Raw genomic sequence first — 16160 nt, forward strand, 5'->3', positions numbered from 1 at the left:
CCGTCCCAATTAACCGAATCAGTTAATCCTCTGGATGCCCAGCAACCCATCTCCCCACTGATTCTGGAATCTGTCAAGTCCATATTTAATGGTGCAGCTGCATGAATGTGTAACCCCAGTGCCAGGAAGGTGGAGACACGCAGATGCCTGCTTCACTGGTCCTAGCCAATCACTGAGAGCCCTAGCCTCAAAAATTAAGACTGAAGGGCTCACACTTGCCACCAGGTCTCATAAGCTGAGCTCAGTTCCTAGAATCCATAAGAGAGAAGGAGAGAACCAATGCAGACACTTGTCTTCTGACCTCTGGTGTGCACTCTTTTTTCTTTTTTTAGGATTTATTTATTTATTATATGTAAGTACACTGTAGCTGTCTTCTGACACTCTAGAAGAGGGAGTCAGATCTCATTACAGATGGTTGTGAGCCACCATGTGGTTGCTGGGGATTGAACTCAGGACCTTTGGAAGAGCAGTCAGTGCTCTTAACGGCTGAGCTATCTCTCCAGCCCCCTGGTGTGCACTCTTATGTGCGAGTACATGCATAAATACATACATACATACATACATACATACGCACGCACGCACATGCATATGCATAGACACGCACGCGCACGCACACACACACACCATTAGAAAAAGAAAAAGTAAGTTTGGGATAAGCATCCTACGTTTCTCATTTTGATTTTTAAAATGTATTTTAATCAACTTGGAAAATGAGTATAAATCCCAGGTGCCTGCTGTGGGGAGGCTGACAATCAATGGATGGGCAGAAGGGAGGGAGGGGGAGCAAGGTACAAACATCACAGTGGCTGCCTTAGGTCCCTGCCTGCGAGGAAGAGCGTGGGTGAGGTGGGTTCAGATGCGAGCTCAGGTCCGGAGGAGCACCATGGTGAGGAGGCCTGAAGGTGGAAGAGACAGAGAGTCCATGTAGGAGCCTTCCTCTTCCTGTCCTTTCTCCGGAAGAGGGCCCCATACTCCTCCACTGTGCTCACCTAAGACGTAGGCCGCAACCAGCTTCTGTCCCAGGGACACGTGCAGGACTTGAGGCAGCTGGCTGCCAAGTTCATCCTGCAGTGGCAGGAGCAGGAAGGCCACAGAGATGACGCCTGCCAGCAAGAAGAGCAGGAAGGAGCTGGTGGCCAGCTGCTGGGGGGCATCTGCAAAAGGAGGATGATGAGCACTGGGGACCACGGTCTCTCAGGGATCAGGAAGGACAAGAAAGATGAAACTACGTTGTTGGGGTTGATTCACGTACTATTTATGTATTTAGAAACAGGGAGTCACATGCATGTAGCCTAAGATGGCCACAAACTCATTATGTATCCCAGAACGGGTCTTGAGCTGGGCGTGGTGGCACACGCCTTTAATCCCAGCACTTGGGAGGCAGAGGCAGGCGGGTTTCTGAATTCAAGGCCATCCTGGTCTACAGAGTGAGTTCCAGGACAGCCAGGGCTATACAGAGAAACCCTGTCTCAAAACAAAAACAAAAGAACTGGGTTTTGAATTTCTGATCCTCCTGCCTCTCCCTCCCAAGTGCTGGGATTACAGGTGTGCAACACCATATCCAGCTTTGGTTCTCTTTCTTGAGTGTGTATATGGATGAGTGGGTGGGTGGGTACATGTACATGTGCTATGTAGAGAGGCCTCAGGTGCCATCTAACCTGTGTTTGAGGAACTGGGTCTCTCAGTGGAACCTGGACTTGCCTGTTAGACTGGCCGACTGCTTAGCCAGCACCAAGGATCTGTCTGACTCTGCATCCTCAGAACTGGAATTACAAACAAATTGCTACCATGTCATCAGTGCTGGGGACTGAATTCCGGTCCCTGTTCTTTACCAACTGGACTTTCTCCTCAACATTCTCATCCAGCTGTTTTTCTAAGTGTTCCTACGTAGCCCAGGCTGGCTTTGAACCTGCAACCCTCCTTCCTTGCTTGCAAACCCCCATGTGGTGCTACCCCAGGCCTGTGCCGTCATGTCTTTGTGTTTACATCCTATTGCCTTCTAAGGGTACCCTGGGAATGTTCTCTTCTCCTTGGTGCCTCTGTTCCTGAAGCCACAAGAAGCTCTGTCCTTTGGTCCCCACTTCCTCCTGCCTTCTATACTATGTTCTCAGTGTCCTGGGATGACAGGAAGGGACCTCTGTATCTCTCATATCCAGCATACCAGAGCTGACTGTTCTTCCAGAGGTCCTGGTTCAATTCCCAGCAACCACATGGTGGCTCACAACCATCTGTAATGGGGTCTGATGTCCTCTTCTGATGTGTCTCGTTTTATATATATATATAATAAATAAGTAAATTCTTTAAAAAAGAGAGAAAGAACAAGCTCAGTACAGGTTTTTCATTGAACATAGCTGGCACCTGAGAAAAGACACTGCAGTTGGAGCTGGAGAAGAATTTGTCCCTCTGATTAGAAGTTAGAAACCAGGACAACTGCAGTCTTCTTCCTCACACCTGATAAAAAACCTCAAGCAGGATTATCTATACACACACACACACACACACACACACACACACACACCCCTGAACCCAGAGACTTCTTCAAACCCCATTTAGTTTATTTCTAGGGTATTGCTACTGCGTCTTCTCTCCCTACAGGAGTCCCCAGCGCAGGGCTGGGGTTACTGCTCAGCAGTACAGTACTTGGTACTTGGTAGGCCTCAGGTACAAGGCCAATGCCCAGTACTGCAGAAAACCAAGACCCGTGGAGAGATGACTCATTCAGAAAAAGGGCTGGCCATGCAAGCATGGAGATCTGAGTTCAGTTCTCCAGAACATGCTTAAAACTGGGCATGGAAGTGTATGCCTAGAATCCCAGTGTTTGGGTGGTGGAGGCAGGTGGTGGACTCTAGATTCTGCACCGGCCATCCAGCCTACAAATGAATGTATATTAGGTTCAGTGAGAGAGCCTGTCTCAAAACAACTAAGGGTGAGAAGAGACTGCACATGTACTCAAGTCCATGCATAAGGACCCACATGCATATACTCACACAATACACATACACATTACCACAAACACACACACACAAAGACTCTGTTCAACTCACTCTCCTGAAGATGTCTGGCTGGGGTCAGTCCTGTCCACGCAGGAGGCCCTGGGCTGGGCGTTGGCTCAGAATGTCCCTGAAGCTCCAGGGGGTACGCTGGGGCTCGAAGAACAGAGGTGATGTCTTTTCTTCCAACCACTCGTCCCTCAGTCCCCTCCTCAGATAGCTCAATGCGGAATCTGTCCTGGACGTCATAGTGGCTGGGGACGGGGGCCACGTGCCGTATCACACTGAGCCATTGGGAGGAAAGGAAGTGAGAGGCAACCAACCAAGTAAATCCAGATCTCCTCCCCAGAAACTTTTCCCAGAGTGACTGCAGTCAGCTGGAGAAAAGACAACAGGTAGCTGTGGTGCCTGGCTGCTTCCCCAACCTCCCCACTCACATGTCAATGCAGGACTGAGGCTTCACATATCCCTCTGCATCGAATACCGTGTATTTGGCAGGTGCTGTGCACAGAACTGTCAGATAAAGATACGCGAAGAGATCTTAGGCAAGCTTTACTTAATAGTGCTCCACCGGGGCCCCTCATGTCAGCAACCCCGGAGATGGACATGATTTTTTTTTTTTTCAGACCCAAAGCTAGGCATCTTGCCTCTTGATTAATTCCTCCAGCCCACACAGTCTTCCCATATCCTGCTACCAACCCCCAGAGCCCTAGCTCTAAGGCGCCCGTTTCTTCACCTCGGAAGCGAAGCGCAGTTCCCGTGGGGTTGTAGAGGGTCAGCAGCTGCCGGGGTCCACTTCTCTGGTCCGCCCTGAATACTAGATCCGGGGGAAAGACCAGCACCGGGACAACGGGTCCTGAGGAAGGAGGGGAGCCCCGGGACCCCCGCCCAGGGGCCCCCGGACCCACCAGCTCCTGGTCCTGGGGCGCCCCACGGCGCATGCAGGCTCTGGGCGGTCGGACATCCGAGGGCAGAGCTCAGGAGGACAAGAGGGTCTTAGAGTTTAGGGCTAGTGACGCGAGGGATGAAAAGAGGACAGGGTGAGATCATGAGCAGAGCGAGGCCTGATGTCACCGCTGCCTTGGAACCCCGCTAGATGTGGATCCTACAGCCCCGGGCCCCGGTTCCCAAACCTCCTCTCCTGCCAGCTGGGCCCCAGGTTCCTATAGGCCCCGCCCCCAAACCGCACCGCAGTGGCCACGCCCACTTGGCTAAAGTCCGTCCCGCCTCGTCGCTTCCCAATCCGGCTCTTCCGGTTTGGGGCGCAGTAAACCCGCCCTTTTTCTGACCACGCCTTTTCCGGGTCTTCCCGCTCCGGTCTCCTGACGGACTCCGCTCTCTTGAGAATCCCTGACCTCCAGGTCACCGAATTGTGTCCCCAACCCCTTTCCTTGAGCTCGGCATGTGCTCTGCCCGGGATTCCGCCTGTGAACAGCCGCTTGTACTGTGATAATCACCTCGCGGTCAAAGTTTCCTCCGGTTAACTTGTGCCCAAGTTAAGGGCGCCATCTTCCCGAGAGTTCCTTTATGCACTTCCGCCGTACGGCCTCTCTTATTGGTGGGTGCTGAATCCCTTCCGCCCCAATGTTCGCTGATTGGTGCTCTTCAAAGACCAAACACGCCTCCTTTGGCACCACTGATTGGCTTGATCTTGGTAAGAATTTTTTTTTTTTTTTGGTTTTTCGAGACAGGGTTTCTCTGTATAGCCCTGGCTGTCCTGGAGCTCACTTTGTAGACCAGGCTGGCCTCGAACTCAGAAATCCGCCTGCCTCTGCCTCCCGAGTGCTGGGATTAAAGGCGTGCGCCACCACGCCCGGCCTTGGTAAGAATTTTATGTGTCCTGGGTTCCTTCTCTGTCTGAGAGTAAGAGCGAGAGGCGGGACTGAGCAACGACCTAGCGTTTGTTTATCTGGTTATTTAGAGGCCATCCGTTAGTAGATTTTTTTTTTAAAATTCATTTCGCTTTTCTTTCCTACCTGTATGGGCCTGAAAAACGTATGACTAAGTCAGTAATCAATAAGCAGAACTGGATGAGGCAGGAATCTTAATCTGCTTCAGTTACACTTTTTTTTTTTTTTAATAAGAGGGGAAGTGCTGAAGGGTTCGGACCCAGGTTCGCTTCCAGCATTGACATAGTGATTCATAACCACCTATAACTCCAGTTTCTGGGAATCGAACGCCCTCATTTGGCCTCTGACAATACGTGGGTCATATACATGTAGAGAAAACATTCGATACTAAAGATGTGCCTACTACAAGGCTCTACCCCTATAGGTACGTAATAGTTGCTAAGAAGGGAGAGACATTTTCTTCGTTGGGATACCATTATTAAATTGCCTATGCTCGTGGAAGCAACCTCAATAAAATTTACTGGTTAATCCAAAACCTGTACAGCAACCACCAAGAAAGCAGGAGAGCTTTTTCTAAGCCGGCGCTCCGTCAGGACGAAGCCATGTTCAGCTCAAGCTCATGTTCAGCGCCAAGATCATGAAGCCCAATGGCGAGAATGACGAGTTCGAGTCTGGCATCTCTCAGGCGTGCTCGAGCTGGAGATGAACTCCGATCTCAAGGTGCAGCTGCGGGAACGCAACATCACCACAGCCAAGGAAATTGAAGTTGGTGGTGGTCGGAAAGCTATCATAATTTTTGTACCAGTTCCTCAGCTTAAATCTTTCCAGAAAATCCAAGTCCGGGTAGTTCGTGAATTAGAGAAAAAGTTCAGTGAGAAGCACGTAGTTCTCATTGCTCAGAGGAGAATTCTGCCCAAGCCAACCCGGAAAAGCTGTACGAAAAATAAGCAGAAGCGCCCCAGAAGCCGCACCCTGACAGCAGTGCACGATGCCATCCTTAAGGACTTAGTCTTCCCAAGTGAAATTGTGGGTAAGAGGATCCGTGTGAAACTGGATGGCAGCTGGCTCATAAAAGTTCACTTAGAGAAAGCACAGCAGAACAACGTGGAACACAAGGTTGAAACTTTTTCTGGTGAATACAAGAAGCTCACAGGCAAGGATGTTAATTTTGAATTTCCAGAGTTTCTTTGTAAAGAAAATGACTGAATAAAGTGTCATTCATAGGAAAAAAAAAAAAAAAAGCAAGCAGAACAAGTTGGAAAGGGGAAGGTGATAGGGGAGAAGAGATACAGTGGAGGTGATTGTGACCAAAATACATTTATACACGTTTTATATACAAATTGATCAATTTATTTCTGTAAAACTCATAATTATCTGTAATTAACATGATTAGAAAAAAGACAGAAAAGCAAAAAGGAAAAGAAAACTACCAAAAGTAGTCAGGCACAGTCCTGTAGTTCCAGTAGGTACAGGTGGGATTGCCACAAGTTTGAAACTCACCTGGTCTGTTACACAAAGGGAGTTCTAGGCCAGCCAAGGCCATATAGTGAAGTCTTGTCTCAAAAACCACAAACATTGGAGGTGGGGAGAGATATGGTTGCACACACCTCAAATTATAGCAATCTGGAGGCAAAGGCAGGTGAGTTTGAGGCCAGCCACGGGGTATAGTGAGACCCTATCTCAAAACAAAATAAAATCAAAACCAACAACATTGGACCTGCAAGATGGTTTCACGTGGTAAAGGTGTTTGTGTGGAGCCTAAAGACCTGAGTTGCATCTTCAGGGCTCACTTGGTGGGAGGGAAGAACCAACCTCCATGAGAGCAGAGCTGTGTGTATACACGCACATGCACATATGCGGAAGTGTGGATGTGTGCACCTCAATGGATAACTGTAAAGCTAGGTGTGGTGGTGCACGCCTTTAATTCCAGCCCTCGGGAGGCAGAAGAAGGTGGATCTGCCTACAAAGAAAGTTCCAGGACAGCCTGTGCTACACGGAGAAACCGTTTTAGAAAACCAAAAATAATAAGTAAATAATAAATGTAAAAAAAAATTGAGTTGTTTTTATCGGAAAGACTTCCCTGACAACTGATTTATCATGCTTTTGCTTGGTTTTGTTTGCTTATTTTGTTTCTTTATTTTTCAAGACTAGCCCTGGCTGTAGACCAGGCTTCGATCCACCTGTCTCTGCTTCTTGAGTACTGAGATTAAAGGAGTGCACCACCACTGTCTGTCTGTCTTTCTCTCTCTTTCTTCCTTTTTTTTTTAAAGGTTTATTTATTTATATGTATATGAGCACTCTGTCTGTAGGTACACCTGCATGCAAGAAGAGCGCATCAGATCCCAGTATAGATGGTTGTGGAAAAACGAATTTAGAACCTCTGGGAGAGCAGTGCTCTTAACCGCTGAACCATCTCTCCAGTCCATGAGCCATCAGCCCCAGCCTTGCTTTTTTTGCACGTCTCTTGATATTTGATGTCATATTCTGTTCATCTCTCCTCCGGAGAATGTCTTCTCCAAAACCAGGGACATTTGTTTTCTGTCATATTTTCAGTACTTAAAAGGTAATCTGGGGCTGGAGGTTCAGAGGTTAAGAGCATTGACTGCTCTTCGATCTTCCCGAGGTCTTGAGTTTAATTCGAAGCAACCACATGGTGGCTCACAACCATCAGTAGTGGTATCTCATGCTCTCTTCTGGTGTGTCTGAAGACAGCAACAGTGCACGCACGTGTGCACGCGCGAACACACACACACACAAAATGAAAAACATTTTAAAAATGATAATATGCCATTTGGCCAGAACAAAGGAATGAATTAGATGAACTTTGAGCAGAGATCTAATCAGACTCAGGAAGGAATCCAAAATGTATCTATGGGAAAGAATTCCAGTTGGAGGGAACGGCAGAATCTTGAAGTAGATCTGACCCAGAGAAGGAATGTTTGCAAGCACAAGAACCCGTGATCTAATCCTTAAACAAAAACGTGGAGCCTAGCGGTACGTTTTATAGTCCTGTGGAGAAACTCCTGAAGCTTAGTGGCCAGCTCTGTTTCTGAAAGGTGGCAGGGAGGACTGGGTGGAGCTGGAGGGATGGTTCAGTGGCTAAGAGGGCTTGTCTTGTTGCTCTTCTAGGGGACCTAAGCAGCTATGTTAGGCAGCTCACAAATCACCTGTAACCCCAACTCCAGAGGATCCAACACCCTCTTTTGGCCTCTTTGACACACACACACACACACATATTAAAAGAAACAAGAGGTGGATGGTGATTTTTGAGGATAACACTCAAGGGTGGCTCTAAACACATATGTACACATATATACACAGAAAAAAGAGAGAGCTCTCTCCTTTTACACTGTGAATTGAGGTTTATGGACTTGTCAGCAGGCACCTTTCCTTGCCGAACCATCTTGCATGCCCCTACTGTATGTTCCTGTTTCTTTGTTTTCTCAGACAGGGTTGGTTTCTGTGTAGTCCTGGCTGTCCTGGACACCCTCTGTAGACCAGGTTGACCTCAAACACAGAGATCCATCTGCCTCCTGAGTGTTGGGATTAGAGGCGTGCGCCACCACCGCCATCTGGCCCCTATCATATATTAAGAGTATTCTGAATGTTTAAGATATTGTTCAGTGGGGCTAGAGAGATGGCTCAGAGGTTAAGAGCACTGACTGCTCTTCCAGAGGTCCTGAGTTCAATTCCCAGCAACCACATGGTGGCTCACAACCATCCGTAATGGGATCTGATGCCCTCTTCTGGTGCGTCTGAAGACAGCCACAGTGTCTTCACTTTTTATTTATTTAGTATTATATCTAAGTACACTGTGGCTGTCTTCAGACACACCTGAAGAGGGCGTCAGATCTCATTACGGATGGTTGTGAGCCACCATGTGGTTGCTGGGATTTGAACTCAGGAGCCTAGCGGTCGGTGCTCTTAACCACTGAGCCATCTATCTCTCCAGTAAGTTCCCGAGTTCAGTCAGTCTTTAGTGCCACTCAAAGGAAAGAGTACTCTGAAATCCAAGATGTGCCTCCCACCCCCACCACACATAGAACCTCAGACACCATCCCTTCCTGAGTCAAGGAACATTTATTTGGATAAGCTCTGAGGCTGTATCTGGCTAGGACATCAGGCAGCTGTCCTAGGTTGGGAGGGACACTTCCTCTTGCTTAGGTTATTGAGGATCTGGTCCTGGTTGGGCTTGTAGAGAACCACGAAGCTCTCTGGAGGAAGGATGGGGCCTCTGTTTTCTTCCACCTGACCCATCAGCAGATAACTGGCTCCTGAGGAGGAGGAGGGGAGAGCTCAAGTTATCAAGGCCTGTCAACGTATCTTCTTGGTCAGACTTTACAGCTGCACACCTTCAGTGTGCTCAACACCCACCCCATTTCCCATGTGCCTTACCTTTCTTCATGGGGGGCATCTGCCTGCAGGGCACATACAACTTCAGAGAGGTGCCACTGGGCGGAGAGGGCAGGTCCAGTCCTCCGGTTTTGTAGACACCAAGGAGACTGACAGTGACAGTGAGGCCTTCCCCGGGGCCCCGGACCATGGTCTTCACTGTTCCTGTCACCACTGTAGCAAGATGTCGGTGAGAGGTGAAGAGTCAGGTGCTAGGACTGGGCTCCGGTGAGAGTACAGGAAGTCAGAAGGGCAGGAGAGAGTCTTACCTAGGCTACTGGAACAGAAGTTGCTCTGCAAGGTGCCTGACCGCTTGTACTGCTTTGGGCAGGTGATGCTGGGGGCAGCTAGGAAGAGACAATGCTGTCTGTGGAGGGTGGCCTCCCTAGCAGGCAGGCCCATTCTCCTCATGTCAGCCTATCTAGTCCTTTATTTGCAGCACTAGACATGGAAACCGAGTCTGGTGCATGCTGGCCAGGGGCTCTGCAGCTGAGCCACACCCTTTGGCCCTCACTGGGGGATTCTACGCAAGCCAGCACCTTGCCACTGAGTCACACCTCAGAACCTCACTAGAGGATCCTGGAGCAGGCACTCTACAGTTAGCTTAGCTTCCAGCCCCTTATTGGGAGAATTTTAGAAATGCTCTACTTCTGAGCATATGCCCTCAGCCCTCATTGGGAGACTCTAGGCAAACCCTGCTTTCCCTAATCACATCTGAAATTACAACAGCTGTATGGATGTAAACCCAGAGTTCTACCCAGCGATGCTTCCCAACACTAGTCCCAGACATTGACAGGAAGCAGGCACCAGTGAGTGCTGGATGGATGGATGGATGAATAGATGGATGAGTGGATGGATGGATAGAAGAACAGATGGGTGGATAGATGGATGGACTGATGAGTGGATAGATGAATGAATGGATGTGGTGGATGGATGAATGAGTAGATGGATGAATGAATGAATGAACGAACGAATGGATGGGTGGATGGATGGATGAATAGTGCTTCCTTTAGCCAATCCCCTTCTTTCACTTTCTTTTTCTTTTATTTATATGGTGTTTTGCATGTATGTGTGGAGTTACAGATGATTTTGAGCTCTTCACCACCGAGCCATCTCTTCAGTACCTTCTTCTACCTTCTCACACTTACCTGGGGCCACTGGAGTTGCCTGGGTAGCAGGGGAAGCCTCTAGTGTCTCTGCAGGTTGGGATTTAGGTTTAGTGGGTGGTTTGGCTTTGGGCCCAGTTCCTGTCTTAGGGTCAGAGCGGGACTGGGGACCACGCTGTACATCCTCCCCTGGACTCAGGGCTGACTCCTTTTCTACAGCATCCCGTGGCAGGGTCCTGTAGGAGGCTGAGAAGCCATCTGCGGTGACACTGAGATCCGATACAAACTGGACCAGGAGCTCATTCCCTTCAGAAGAGATGGGGCTGCAGTGGGCAGAGGAGCATTTGCTGAGGTGTCAGGTAGACTCGGCACTCTGTTCTGTCCCCACTGGCCAAGCTTAATAAACCAGTCCTCTGACATTAGAATCTCCCCCACCCCCACAAGCTCTGCAGACTCCAGAGGATACGCTAAACCTTGGCTACCTCCTACACTTGTTCTGACCAGTAGTTTGGGATCCTAGAGCTCAGATCTTGCCTGGTCAGCTGCGCCTCCCCCCAGTCTTTCACACAGAGATGCAGAGTTAGCTCCAAAACTGCCCATCAAAACGATCACTCACCTAGGGGCCTTGTCTCCGCAAAATTTCCCCAGCCTCTTTGAGTCGTCACTCACAGCTCCGTTAAACACACTGACAGAGTCATATCGGCAGTACGTGTCAGGCTCCACATCAAACTTCCCAAAGGTTAGCATGATCACCTGGTAGAGGCATTAGGCTACGTAGCAGGACAGGCCAAGGAGGACCGAATAGTGTGTCCTGCACTTTTTTCAGCATTAGGGATACTTGGAAGTAGCACTAATAGTGAGTCCCCTTGTTCCCTCTAGTGTTTGCACACTGGTAGCCTGGGGATCTTACACACACACACACACACACACACCTATACTCTACAGGGAGCATCCTTTGGAGAACTCCACCCCAGTAGCATCACACACTTTTATCATTTTTTGCTTTCATGTAAGATGGGTCTGGTTTTGTTCTCTACCAGGACAGGCTCAGGGATCAGGACACAGAAGTTCAATAAGGTTTTGCTGTTCGTGTGCTTTTAAGGATGTTGCCTGGGCACCTAGTGGGCAGCCTAGGTAAGAAGGTCAGTACCTGGTCTGAGGGTGCAATGATGTGCCAGGAACAGCTGATGCCTGGTGGGTAATCCGACTCAGGCCAGTTGGGCGTGGTCAAGGTTCCCTGCGCCTTCTCCATCCGCCCCCCACAAAACTGGTGCTCTGAGAAAGGGAGAGAGGGACGGGGTGGGGGGCGGTAGAGACCCTCTGTCAGCTAGGAGAGAGCTCTAGACCGGGAGCTCTGGCAGGCCGCTAGGAAGTCTGGGTCTCAAGATGAGGGGACACAAGGGGAAACAGTAGAAAGAGCGAGTTACCAAACGCCTGGGAATATGGGACTGGGATGGCCAACAGAGAGGAGAAGATGAATGGATCCCTCCTGGCCCCTCCCCAGCCCACCGCCACACCACGCCTCTTCCCCTAGGAGATCCCATCTCTCCATCCCGGCCAAGCAGAAGAATCCTCTTCAGCAGGCTAGAGAGCTCTCACGTGGTGAGGGTGCCCTCCCCTCTGTTGAGGTCTCAGCCTGAAACATTTCCAGAGAGACTTGTGCTGCCGGGAGGGGGTGATGGGACCGCAATCGGGATCCCAGAGCTGGGTATAGGGGGCTCCAGTGAGGGAATCCTTGTCCCCCAGCTTCAAGGTGCCCCCTTACTCCTGTCAGAGGAGCCCGATTGCGGAGGGGGGCGGGCAGTTACTCACCGTCCCAGTAACCCCAGGCCGCCCATTCCACCCGCGGGTCCATGACCCATTTCCGCCTCGCACCTGGGGGAGGCCCTGGAAGAGGGGTAGGTGGGAGCGGGAGGGGGAGAGAAGACCAGGAGGAGGGACTGAAGGGGCGGTTAGTGAGAAGAAAGGGAGTAGTGGTGGCCCTAACTCTTGGGAGTAATCTGGGGAGGATCAAAGTTAGGGCAGGGGTGGGGACCTGAACCGGGGTGGGGTCAGGAGAGGGGAAAGAGGAGGCGAAGATACTCACCAGTGCCTGAAGTGGCCCGGCCGCTGTACCAGAGCAGGAAGCCTCGTCCCCCGGTGCCCTCGTCAGTTGTCATCCTTAAAGTCACTTGGTTGCCAGGTGCGACTACAGGTGCAGGCCTGAAGGTGCCGCAGAAGCGTCCAAGTCGCTGGCCTGAGGTGCCAGAGCCAGCAAAAACCTCCAGAGCATCGTAGCGGCAGGAAGGGTGGAGCTCCATATCGAAGACTCGGAAGGACAGGGACACAGTCTGGCCCTCGGGCACCTGAAAAAAGGGGAATGAGGGTCCCGCAAAATCAGGCCCCAAACAACCCTGACCGTGGGCATCTCCCCCTCCCCCAAGTACTTCCTAGGCAGAGAAATAGCCATAACTGGAAAGGCCCCCTGGCCAATGCAACACAAGGGGCCTGGGCTCTGCTCCTGCCTTGTGGTCTCTGGAGGGAGAGAACAGGAGCAAATTAGGGATGGAGTCTCAGCGTTTTTGTTTTTTGTTTTTTCCATAAAAAATCTAAGGCTTAAACTAGGTATGGCGGCTCACACCTGTGATTCCAGGGTTTATTGTGCTGATAGGATTGCCTCAAAGTTCAAGGCCAACCTAAGCTACACAGTGAGATCCTGCCTCCAAAAACTTAGGGCTCAGCTCCAGAAGTGGTGGTGTGTGCCTGGGATCCCAGCTATTTGGGAAACAGAGGCAGGAGGACCATAAATGTCAAGACCCATAATTTACAGAGACCATGTTTCAAAAATAAAAGGGGAAGCGATCTAGGGAGATGGCTCAGTGGGTAAAAGTGCTTATTCAAGATCAAATCCCCCAGAACCCACATAAAAGGCTGCATTGAAGTCTCCACACATATGCCTTGAACCCTAAGCCCACTGGGAGGCAGACAGGAGGATCACTGGGGCTTGCTGGCTCTCATACTAGCTTTAGATTTAGTGAGAGGCTTTGTCTCAAGAAAATAGGGTGGAGAACGGTACACCTCTGGAACACCTGCTCTGACCTCTGCATAAATGCACGCACGCGTGTGCAAACTCATGCCCAACAAACACATTAAAAACAACCACCGGCCGGGCTGGGCGTGGTGGCGCACGCCTTTAATCCCAGCACTTGGAGGCGGAGGCAGTTGAATTTCTGAGTTCGAGGCCAGCCTGGTCTACAGAGTGAGTTCCAGGACAGCCAGGGCTACACAGAGAAACCCTGTCTCAAAAAACCAAAACCAACCAACCAAACAAACAAACCACAAAAACAAACCTAAATGAATAAAAGAGATGGACCTCAGTGGTAGAGTTCTGGCCTAGTATGCCAAAGTCCCAGGGCTCGGTTCCCGGTAGTGGGATTGGACCAAGAGGAGGAAGGTTGGAGGTGCTTCAGAACATGTTACCATGGGGCCTGACGCCCTTGGACCAAAGAGGAAAAGAGGGTTTCCCGAGGTGATGCCCGGTGGTGGGACGGTATCCCTGGGCTGTGAAGGTTTGGCTTGGGAGACTGATGAAGAGCAATGGGGACCAGAGGGGCCTTCTCACCGTAATTGTCCAGATGCACTTCTTGTTTGGGGGGTAGAGGTTGGGGAAACCCTCACTTGCCACGTAACCTGACTCCCCGGTCACGTCCCCTCCGCACAGGAACACAGGTCTGGAGGACAGAGGAGGTGTCAGGCAGAACCACTGAAGAGATGGTTCATGAGCAGGGCAAGCCGCGGCAATATGGGAAGACGGTGTTGGAGAAGCCCCAGCCTGCTGACTGGAGACTCCGGCCCAAGGACCACGGAAAGTGGGGCTAGGCAACCGCCTTGTCTCTCCATCCCCTAGAGGCTCCACCCCCACGCTGCCAGGAATTCCGGGAATCCTTCTCAGTCCCCCTAACCTCCTCTACCCCCCCCCCCTGTCCTGCCTGGCAGTCAAGGACAGGAGCCGCCTAACTACTTCCAGATGTGACAAGCCACGAGGCCACGAGGGGGAGGGGGCAAGAGAGATGAGGAAAGCAACAGTGGACACACAGCTAGGGGCTCCCACCTTTGCCCTGCTGCCGTGCTCCTGGCTAAGGACCAGTACCTGACGACTTTCTGCTTGCCACCCTTCCCCCAATCTCAGTTCCTGAATGTCAGCTAATAGACAAGGTCAAGGTCTTGGCTTTCTGGGTTCAAGCTCCATGGAGGGGCAAAGGGCAGAAGAACGGTAGTGAAGGAGTGGGAACAGTGGAAGTTACAGACCAGTGTGGCCTTGCAGAAGACAGGGAGGATATGAATCTGAAGAGGAAAAGGGATTTGCTAGCAGAAGAGCTTGCAAGACCCACAGGCACAGCCCTCCCAGGACTCACAAGCATTCTGAAGCTTCCTCTGGAAGCCATCTGAAAGATATGAGACCTACCTCGTGTAGTTGGGGGTCTGGCCTCGGGCAAGAGGCAGCACCCAGGCCAAAAGGAATGGCCCCAGAAGGGAGGTTAGGGCAGCAGGCAGCATTGTGTAGGGCGGAAGTGCTGGAAGTAGCAGCTGAGTTCAGCAGCAGCAGCAGCAGCAACAGCAGCAGCAGCAGCAGCAGCAGCAGCAGGATAATCAGGACCAGATGAAGCAGCCCCGGGTGTGTGGGCGTGGGGACTGGCCAACTGGGCGGGCAGCAGGGGAGGCGGGACAGGGAGACAGCTGGGACAGTGCTTGAGTCCCTTCAGAGGCCTCTCTAGGTCTTGGACATATATTAATTGACCAGAGAATGCTGGGAACACATCTAGTCATGTGCCACTGCCCTCTGTCCTTTGCCTGGGGACCTGGCGTTTGCTGGAGACTTTCAGGTGCAGGCTGGACCCCTCTTCACCTGTTGCTTTCTCCGCATCTAGAGAGGATGTCCCCAAGTCTCTTGGCTATCCACTGTCCCACTGCACACTTCCGGATGGTTCTTGTTGCTTAAGACAGGCTTGCCATGACGCACTGGCTAGTCGGAGCTTTCGATCTTTCTGCCTCAGCTTCCCACGTGCTGGGATTACAGGTCTGCACCCCCTTCCCCAGGCGCTTCTGCACATACTTAGGACCTCCCCTTAACACTGGACCAGATCAGGCCAAGCAAAGTGGCTTTCTGACTCCTTATTTTTTCTTCCAACTATTTTAAGGTACAGAAGGGTTAAGGGGGGTGGGGTGTGGAGTGTCCCTGTCCCTGGGCAAAGAGGGGACGGAGCAAAAAGTAAGGGAAAGGATGGGAGAGAGAAGAGGATGGGATGCTGATTCCACGGGACTGTGGGCTAGGGGTGAGGTACCCCAGAAGTGACGATCAGATTGCAGGTTTGGCGCAGGTATAACGGAGGCACACCTGAAATCCTAGCTCTTTGGAAATGGAGTCAGCGTGCGCATGATTAAAGAGGTCAGCCTGGGCCACACAGTGAGGCTCTGTCACAAACAAAACCAACAGACCCAACAGAGGCTTCAAAGTGGGAAGTAAGGTGTGTCTGTCGTCCGAGTTATTTCACAAGCCCAGGCCTGACCTCCACATCACAAAGTGGGGCTTCTGGAGTGAGAAGGAGAAGGTGAGCTGGGGGTGCTGGCACTTCCTCAGTAAGACCCCCTCACCAGCCAGGCCTCCCTCCATCCCAGGCCACCCCTCCATGACCCTGCTCTGCCCCAGGGTTTTGAAACAGGCTTAGCTTTAGCCTTTTATTCTACTGTCCATCAAATTTCTCACTCATGATAGTCAGGTTGGGGGCTCCTCCAGGGCAGCCCCCTGCACATTTATAAGAAGTCCCTCCCCTCCCCTCGAATAC

General features: G+C 51.1%; 2 protein-coding genes and 1 pseudogene across 4 annotated transcripts; 1 reads left to right on the forward strand and 2 right to left on the reverse strand.

Annotated features, from left to right (window-relative positions):
* Positions 1-666: 666 nt before the first annotated feature.
* On the reverse strand, positions 667-4515 carry Mospd3 (motile sperm domain containing 3). 2 transcript variants are annotated; one of them, XM_021162969.2, is made up of 6 exons: positions 4448-4515; positions 3727-3999; positions 3428-3503; positions 3045-3274; positions 990-1154; positions 667-896 (listed from the first exon to the last, which is right to left on the reverse strand). In XM_021162969.2, exons 2-6 carry the CDS (start codon positions 3929-3931, stop codon positions 865-867), a joined length of 708 nt encoding a protein of 235 aa, XP_021018628.1. In that variant the 5' UTR covers positions 3932-3999; positions 4448-4515; the 3' UTR covers positions 667-864. The 2 variants fall into 2 exon arrangements, with proteins under 2 accessions (XP_021018628.1, XP_085693479.1); XM_085837353.1 differs by lacking the exons at positions 667-896; positions 990-1154; positions 4448-4515 and adding an exon at positions 1167-2298 and having other exon boundaries at positions 3727-4190.
* Positions 4516-4712: 197 nt separating this feature from the next.
* Positions 4713-7014, forward strand: LOC110294976 (small ribosomal subunit protein eS7 pseudogene; annotated as a pseudogene). The gene is made up of 2 exons (XR_015046868.1): positions 4713-4812; positions 5385-7014. The product of XR_015046868.1 is annotated as a small ribosomal subunit protein eS7 pseudogene (transcript).
* A 1887-nt stretch (positions 7015-8901) lies between these two features.
* Positions 8902-15086, reverse strand: Pcolce (procollagen C-endopeptidase enhancer). Its single transcript, XM_021162583.3, has 9 exons — positions 14783-15086; positions 13940-14048; positions 12425-12683; positions 11489-11613; positions 10955-11091; positions 10381-10661; positions 9502-9579; positions 9236-9406; positions 8902-9114 (listed from the first exon to the last, which is right to left on the reverse strand). Exons 1-9 carry the CDS (start codon positions 14872-14874, stop codon positions 8960-8962), a joined length of 1407 nt encoding a protein of 468 aa, XP_021018242.1. The 5' UTR covers positions 14875-15086; the 3' UTR covers positions 8902-8959.
* Positions 15087-16160: the final 1074 nt, after the last annotated feature.

This window comes from Mus caroli, unplaced genomic scaffold, assembly GCF_978045245.1.
Source record: "Mus caroli unplaced genomic scaffold, Mus_caroli_1 scaffold_4, whole genome shotgun sequence".
Classification (NCBI taxonomy): domain Eukaryota; kingdom Metazoa; phylum Chordata; class Mammalia; order Rodentia; family Muridae; genus Mus; species Mus caroli.

Coding starts and splice junctions, on each gene's coding strand:
- Mospd3 (XM_021162969.2), bottom strand. CDS start 3,931: ATGCGCCGTGGGGCGCCCCAGGACCAGGAGCTGGTGGGTCCGGGGGCC. Junction 3,504..3,726: donor AACTGCGCTTCGCTTCCGAG/GTGAAGAAACGG, acceptor TTTATCTGACAG/TTCTGTGCACAGCACCTGCC. Junction 3,275..3,427: donor CCTCAGTCCTGCATTGACAT/GTGAGTGGGGAG, acceptor CCAATGGCTCAG/TGTGATACGGCACGTGGCCC.
- Pcolce (XM_021162583.3), bottom strand. CDS start 14,874: ATGCTGCCTGCTGCCCTAACCTCCCTTCTGGGGCCATTCCTTTTGGCC. Junction 12,684..13,939: donor AGTGCATCTGGACAATTACG/GTGAGAAGGCCC, acceptor CCCTTTTTTCAG/GTGCCCGAGGGCCAGACTGT. Junction 11,092..11,488: donor TCATTGCACCCTCAGACCAG/GTACTGACCTTC, acceptor TGCCTCTACCAG/GTGATCATGCTAACCTTTGG.